The sequence below is a fragment of the Neopsephotus bourkii genome, unplaced genomic scaffold, assembly GCF_033783945.1.
Source record: "Neopsephotus bourkii isolate Nb327-2 ecotype Australia unplaced genomic scaffold, CSIRO-AGI_Nbou_v1 NB_333, whole genome shotgun sequence".
Classification (NCBI taxonomy): Eukaryota; Metazoa; Chordata; class Aves; order Psittaciformes; family Psittacidae; genus Neopsephotus; species Neopsephotus bourkii.
The window spans coordinates 1,808,011-1,815,571 of NW_026900839.1; the positions used below are offsets into that span (position 1 = coordinate 1,808,011).

The 7,561-nt window shown below is 51.9% G+C and overlaps 1 protein-coding gene across 2 annotated transcripts; it reads left to right on the forward strand.

Annotated features, from left to right (window-relative positions):
• The first annotated feature begins 1,385 nt into the window (after positions 1–1,385).
• On the forward strand, positions 1,386–6,897 carry TARDBP (TAR DNA binding protein). Of its 2 annotated transcripts, none has more exons than XM_061347974.1 (6): positions 1,386–1,473; positions 1,877–2,129; positions 2,598–2,761; positions 3,659–3,799; positions 4,431–4,601; positions 4,979–6,897. In XM_061347974.1, the coding sequence occupies exons 2-6, from the start codon at positions 1,892–1,894 to the stop codon at positions 5,507–5,509; spliced, it is 1,245 nt and encodes a 414-aa protein (XP_061203958.1). In that variant the 5' UTR covers positions 1,386–1,473; positions 1,877–1,891; the 3' UTR covers positions 5,510–6,897. The 2 variants fall into 2 exon arrangements, with proteins under 2 accessions (XP_061203958.1, XP_061203959.1); XM_061347975.1 differs by lacking the exon at positions 1,386–1,473 and adding an exon at positions 1,660–1,770.
• Positions 6,898–7,561: the final 664 nt, after the last annotated feature.

The following is a 7,561-nucleotide window of genomic DNA, read 5'->3' on the forward strand; positions in this document are numbered from 1 at the left end:
CCAGCTGAAAGCAGATGATTAACGACATAAAAGGAACCAGACCAGGTGGAAAATGCCATGTTTCTGCCACCATTGCTTTTTTCCTCCTCTGTGTGGTTCTTTTGAGCACAGATCTGTGCAAGCTGGGCACGGCCGCAGCCCTTCCTGTGCTGCACCTCAGGAAAGTGGATGAGGATGGGCTCTTCTGCAGAGCACGAGTGTCCCTCAGCAATAATGGCTTAGGAGTCTGAGAGTTTCTAATACTGTATGAGACATACGCAGCAAGGCTTTCCCTTAAGTAAGCGGAGACTGGGTCTAGAAAGGATTAAGCCATGTTACAGCAAACACTTGGTATCAAAGGGCAGGGCTGGCTTTAACTTCCTAGTTAAACTACAAAGTTGTCTCATAGCAGGGCAGTGATGGGGGGGACACAACAGCCCTCGAATATCCGGAGGGATGAGTGAAGGTACCAGTTGAGTGAACCAGCTGTTGAGGAAGGGGGGGGGGGGGTGTCAGCCTAGGACCCTAAATACGATACAGAGGGCTGAGCGGCTATGAGGCCGCTTGCATCAGTCAGGCTGGTTAATCTACCTCTTCCCAAGATCCCCAGGGAATGCCTACAGAAGACCTGCAGATGGAGGCGTGTGGGATGAACCCTTGCTACCAAGCACAGAGGGATGCAAGTCAGGCGGTGACGTGCCCCGGCTCGTTCATGTCTGCGGGCAAGAGGCTCTGCCTCCTGCGCTGGCACGGATAACCCTGAACGTGGGCACTTCCAGGCCGGCGCTCACACACCGCCGCTGCCGTTACCTGCAGCCCTACCCTTACCTTGCTCCGGGAAGGCGCAAGAGGAGGGACGCCCTCTGCCAAGGCAGGTCCCCGTTACAGAGCGCCCTGGACGGGCCGGGGACCGCCGGTGCGGCTCCTTGTGAGCTACCGGGAACGCGGCTCCTTTCAGCGCCCGCGGGCCTGGGCTCTGCCGGTCCCGCCGCCACTGACCGGGAGCAGCCGCGGGGCGCTGCTGGGGGTCCGAACCCGTTCCCCCCATCCCCATATCCCGTGTTTGTGCAGGGAACCCCGCTCCGCCCCGCCTGTAGCACCGGAGCCGCCACTCCCGCCCCTTCTCTTCCCGGCAGCCCCCGCGCAGGCGCGGGCAGGGCCGCACCATGAGTGCCAGCGCTGGGGGGGGAGCAAGGCAGGGAGCGGTTCCTTATCCGGCTGCAGCTGCCCCCGCCCCGGGGATGCAGCCCGCGGCTCGGGCCGGCCGCAGCAGAGCTGTCTCCGGACAGGGGCGGGCGCCAGCGGCGCTCCCCGCGGCCGGGCGCGCTCCGCTGCCGCCCCTCCCCGCCGCTCGCAGTGGTTCGCCCCGCAGCCCAGCCCGGCCTCTGAGGGGGGTGGTGGCGGCCATTTTGTGCGGCGGCAGCGCAGGGCAGCGAGTGGAGCGCGGCGGAGGTGGCGAGGGTCTCCCGGACACGCGGCTCCCTTCCCTGGCCGGTGAGCGGGGCGCGACGGGCGCGCCTGGGGCTCTCGGAGCGGGGCACCGGCGGTGCTGGGTGCGGGCGGCCAGGCCGGGCCCGGCGGTCGCAGGTTTGGGCGGGCCCTGTCAGGCCGAGGGTCGCTGTTCGCCTCAGCCCGTTACCGGTCGTGGCCCCGCTGGAACGCTCCTCTGTGCCCCGCGGAGCTGCTGCTGTCGGTTCCTCCGCAGGCTCCAGGACAGGCCGGGGAGCTGGTCCGTGTGCGTGTCGGTCCGGCAGGGCCTGAGGCTGTAACGTCAATGAACAGCGCGTTTCGGTGTGCCCCGTCGTGTAATACAGATTCAGGCTACAATGAAACCCCAGTGAAGGGGCACGGGGTGATCGCTTAACGCCGCTTTCCCCCCCTCTCTCCTGTGCTTCAGTAACGTCCAGCCACGATGTCGGAGTATATCCGGGTGACGGAGGACGAGAACGATGAGCCCATCGAGATCCCCTCGGAGGATGACGGCACCGTGCTGCTGTCCACAGTGACCGCCCAGTTCCCCGGCGCCTGCGGGCTGCGCTACAGGAACCCGGTGTCGCAGTGCATGAGGGGGGTCCGGCTGGTGGAGGGCATCCTGCACGCACCCGAGGCCGGCTGGGGGAACCTGGTCTATGTTGTGAATTACCCCAAAGGTTTGTCCTTGGCCCTTCGGCCTTTTTTGCGCTCTTTGAAAGCCCAGAGGCCTGTGCAGTCACTGCCAGCTGGACGGGGCAGCGGGGTTGCACTGAGCACGCTGCCTTAGGGAAGGGAAGTTAGCCATTTTGTTCATGTGTTTGCCTGGCAAAGGAGGTTTGCCCCCACTGAGCTTTCAGTAAGAGTTTCAGGTCTCTCCCCATACAAGCACTTTAATGACAGCCTTGTGTTATCCTTGGGAGCGTCACAGCCTAATACAGACCTTCAGAGGCTGTGGAGTAATCGGATGTCTGTGTACTCAACACATGATTCTGGAGCCATGGTTTAGCTAGAGGTACCACTTTAAAATGCTCAAGAAGAGAGGCTGGCACGTGGCTTTCTAGTCTCTGATTTCATGCTGTATGGTTGATAATCAGAAGCCGTTTCCTGAGCTGAGGGTGATGTCTGATGTACTTCTCTGTGTTCAGATAATAAAAGAAAAATGGATGAAACAGATGCATCATCAGCCGTGAAAGTGAAACGAGCGGTGCAGAAGACTTCGGATTTAATAGTGTTGGGGCTTCCCTGGAAAACCACTGAGCAAGACCTAAAGGAATATTTCAGTACCTTTGGAGAAGTGCTGATGGTGCAGGTAATACCCCTCTGCAGCTCGTGTAAGGAGGGACAGTGGTGGAAGTCGCTCCTCTGACAGAGCCAGTAGAAAGCGTCAGAGCCGTGTAAACTCAGAGAAGACCTGAAGCTGAGTCTCTTCCGAGGTTACGTTTTGTTCCATGAGCTTTCCAGCTGCAGGCTTGTGTAGGTACAGATGGCCAGGAATATTTGGGAGTGGTAATTCACACAGCTCAGCCGAATGGGTACAGTGTTTGAAGAGCTTTTTAATGTCTATTACTGTTGTAGCTGAACACGAGTCTGTTTATACATGTGTGCTTATGTGCGTGCTGAGGAATTGGAGTTGTCGTGATGGGGGTGTTCACAAGCCTGATAAACTCTCAAACAGGACGGTATTAAATCCACTCAGTAACAGCACACTTCATACCAGTGGTTCTCCTGGCTCGTCGCTGCCTGCCAGCCGTTAACCTGCAGCACACATGGCCCATGGCAGCTCTGCACGTGTGGTACCACAGGCCTGGTGCTGCCCAGCACCTTGATGGCCGCAGCTGCTGAGGCTTGAGGGCTCTTTGACAGCAGGAGTTGGAAGACAAACCTGCGTGATGGAGTTCTCACCTACCTGATACACTCGCCTTGTTCTTTATCTCTCATGACTTGCACACCGTACCTGTAGTTACCCACTCCATGCATCTGCCCCTGTGGGGTTGCTCTGCTCATACAGCTGGTCTGGCTGTGCCATCACAAGAGTACAGATTACTCCCATCCCATTTTCGGTTGTGCATGGGCTCAAGGCAAGCTCATGACTTTAATTTCTAGGTGTCTCAGGCCCCTCTTTGCCTGTGTAACATTACAGTAACTTTTGTAAGAAAAGGTAGGCATGTACAGTGAGAGCAACTAAAAGTCTGCTTTTTTCCCTTAGGTTAAGAAGGACCTTAAAACTGGCCACTCGAAAGGGTTTGGGTTTGTTCGCTTCACGGATTATGAAACCCAGGTGAAAGTCATGTCTCAGCGGCACATGATAGATGGGAGATGGTGTGACTGTAAACTTCCCAATTCCAAGGTACCTTGGCTTTTATTGTTGGATGTATTTTCACCAGGCACTTGAAGGGCACTTCTCTGGCAGCTGTGCTGGGTGAGCAGGTGAACAGATCAATGGACGTGGCTTTTCAGTCTGTGAATGGACCGGACAGTAGGGAGCAAGGAGGGGAAATGGGGAGGGATGGAGGAGCAGGAAGTGAAAAGAGGCAGTAGTTAGGTGGGGGAATGGAGTACAGATGGAAATCTGAAGATAAGGTGGGTCAGTGTCCAGCGGTACCTGCTTAACATGTTGCTGCGTGAGTAAATGGAGAGTAAAGCAGATGGAATAACTAACCTAGGGGAGAGCAGAACAAATCTGAATTCAGAACTGAACCTGAAGCTTCTCTTTATTTCCTGTGTGAATACATGCAGTTATTACCCACAAAAGCAGCCCTCTGCCAGTGGCCTCATCACTGTCCTGGTGGATTGCTCCCATCTTCATTCTCTTGTCACTTTTCACTTGCGCCACGGTGGAGGTGTACACTGAACAGAACTGTTTCTTACAGTCATCTGCAGTCCTCAGAGCAGGCTAGTTAAGGAGGGGCCTTCATCTGAGCATCACTCCCTTCCCAGGGGCAGTTGTGATCTTTCCCCCCTTCTTCACTTCTCTCCAGCAAAGTCCTGACGAACCTTTGCGCAGCAGGAAAGTGTTTGTTGGGCGCTGCACTGAGGACATGACAGCAGATGAGCTCCGCCAGTTCTTTGCCCAGTATGGAGAAGTGGTAGATGTCTTCATTCCTAAACCCTTCCGAGCTTTTGCTTTTGTTACATTTGCAGATGATCAGGTATGGCTTAAAACATTTTAACTTCATAGACAGCCTACGTGTCAGTAGCTTGATAAAGAGTTAGTTCTGGAATTACACATGGAACGTTTACTTGTCCACTGTCTTGACAATTCCAGTGGTATTAGCTCAGTTTGATTTATTGAATTGTCTGAGGTTACACTCTTCACATGCTGTTGTACAGATGGGGTTTTATACTGCAAGTTAGAGTAGCAGTGAATGTGAAGATAAAGCACTTCAAGCTGGATTAAGTATATGCATATGCTTCCTTTGCAGGTTAAAAACCTGCTCAGAGCATATGGGCTTTTTGTGTCTTGTACTACTGACGTTTAAAAAAGAGAAGTCTAACATACATTTAATCAATCCCTTATTTCTTATAGGTTGCCCAATCTCTTTGTGGAGAGGACTTGATCATTAAAGGAATCAGCGTACATATATCCAATGCTGAACCTAAGCACAATAGCAATAGACAGTTAGAGAGAGGTGGAAGATTTGGTGGTAATCCGGGGGGCTTTGGGAATCAAGGGGGGTTTGGCAACAGCAGAGGAGGTGGAGGAGGGCTGGGTAACAACCAGGGCAATAACATGGGTGGGGGCATGAACTTCGGAGCCTTTAGCATCAACCCTGCCATGATGGCAGCAGCGCAGGCAGCCCTGCAGAGCAGCTGGGGCATGATGGGCATGCTGGCTAGTCAGCAGAACCAGTCGGGGCCCTCGGGGAACAACCAGCCTCAGGGCAACATGCAGCGGGAGCAGAACCAGGGCTTCAGTTCAGGAAACAACTCGTATGGGGGCGCCAACTCGGGGGCTGCCATAGGCTGGGGGTCGGCCTCCAACACGGGCACCAGCAATGGGTTCAACGGAGGCTTTGGTTCAAGCATGGATTCCAAGTCGTCAGGCTGGGGGATGTAGACGCAGTGGGCTCCGAGACTGACTCTATGGTGGGAAATCAAATTTTTCTAACTCCTGGTAAGTATACTGTAAATTCCCTATCTACAGAGTTTTCAGCTCCGGTTGCTCAGTGTGCAGGATATGCAGCAGTATTTTTGACATTTTTCTTTTTTAAAAAAAAGAATTAAAGGAAAAAAAAAAAAGAAAGGTAAAAGGAATTTTATAAGTTTTGTTACCTATCTTGTTGGAATACTGAATGTTTGGAAGTGGACGGCTCTTTGCCCGCTGGGTGAACTAACACTACAACCGATAGGACAGGCTTCTCCTGTAATACTTTATTATCCCTTGTTTCCTGGCTAGCTGAATTCTTTGCATGTCCAAAATGGAAACCATTGGTCAGAAACAGCATCCTCTCCCCCTCTTGTTTTTAATTTGATCCCACCATAAGACTCTCCAGGCGCCCCAGCTGGAGAACACAGTGTCGTTTTTGTGTTGTGTTTCTTTTTAACGCTGTCTCCCCTCCATACTAAAGTACGATATGAAGGCTTCATTTAATCTCCGCAGTTCATCTCATTTCAAATGTGTATGGAAGAAGCACTTCATTGAAAGCAGTGCTGTAAATATTCTGCCTTAGGAATACTTCTGTCTACATGCTTTCTCATCCAAGAATACTTCATCACACTGCACATGCTGCGTCTTAGACGGTGGGTGTTCCATTTTTATCCGCTACTCTTTATTTCATGGAGTCGTATCAACGCTGTGAACGCAAGGCTGTGAGATGGAACCAGAAGGCTGTCTGAACTTTTGAAACCTTGTGTGGGATTGGTGGTGGTGCCGAGGCATGAGAGGGCTGGTATGTGCGAGGTACAGGAGAGAGCGCATGCAGAGACCTGATGGTGCATTGGAGGGTTTTATTTTCCTTGCGAGATGTCTCTCCATCCTGTGGCTTTGGTGAGAGTGTGCGGAGAGCAATGATAGCAAATAAAGTACGAGTGTTTCTTGCATTCAAAGGACATCCACATGTGGAAGACTCTTAAGTGGGTTCTATACCTAGTTAATCAACTAGTTGAATGTGTTCTGTGAAATGAATATCTGTATTTTTTTTCCCTTATGTCAACTGCTGTGAATGCTGTATGGTGTGTGGTTTTTTTTTCTGTTAATGATCTGTAAGTGTGGTAACGTGACTTGAAGACGATGGGGTTTGTGCTGAGAACATTGAGCTTGTGGTGTGCTTTTGCAGTAGCTCTTGGAGCAGAGATCACTGGTGAGCTCAGTGTGCCTCTGCAGGGTGGTAGTCCCACTGTCTGTAAGATACCCATAAGAATGCCGTTTGCTGCAGTTTTGTGTTTGGATGCTTTTTACAAGATTTGTCACTGTAGGAAATTCTTAAATAAAACTGGTTTAAGTAATATGTGTCTTTGTTTTGCAGCCCTGAATGCAAAGAATTCATAGCAGTTAATTAATTTTACCCTTTTGCGATGAAGTGCTGTAAAGCTTTGGTGCAGTTATGCAGTTTGTTTCAGATAAGCATGCTCTAAAAGCTGCCAAGGCAAACGGAGCCACCGCTCATCACCTATCGGTACCCGACACCCACCTTTAATCCACTGCATTTTTGCACTGGTCAGTGATACCTATAGATCTAAAACCCAGTTCCCCCACGTTTGGGTGCCCGCACGTAGAATGGTAAGCAGTTCCCTCCACATTGCATCTGTACCAAGGGACGTTACTTGTTCTTTAGGAGCTGAGTTCCTCAGCAGCAGTGGGTTGGGGGAAACAAACACTGTGAAACTGTTTCTTCTGGCCACAGCATCTCCTTGGGGGATGCACATTTTTAACTTAACTTGTTCTCAGACCAGTTGTCCACTCGGGGGTCCTGCAGCACTTCCAGCCCAGAGGACAGCTGTACATTCATCTTTAAGTCTAGTCAGGAAAAGCCTTTCCAGCCAGAGAATGCGTTAGTAAATGTGCACAGACTTTTACAGAAGTCTTAACCTGAAAAGCTAAGTTTATTGCAGGCATAGAAGCATCAAGAGGCAGCTTCTTAACAAAGAGGAGGATGTTTGAACAGTAACT

Excerpts from the sequence above, each read along its gene's own strand:
- TARDBP (XM_061347974.1), top strand. The coding sequence starts at position 1,892 with ATGTCGGAGTATATCCGGGTGACGGAGGACGAGAACGATGAGCCCATC. Across the intron at positions 2,130-2,597 it reads TGTTGTGAATTACCCCAAAG|ATAATAAAAGAAAAATGGAT; the intron begins GTTTGTCCTTGG and ends CTCTGTGTTCAG. Across the intron at positions 3,800-4,430 it reads GTAAACTTCCCAATTCCAAG|CAAAGTCCTGACGAACCTTT; the intron begins GTACCTTGGCTT and ends ACTTCTCTCCAG.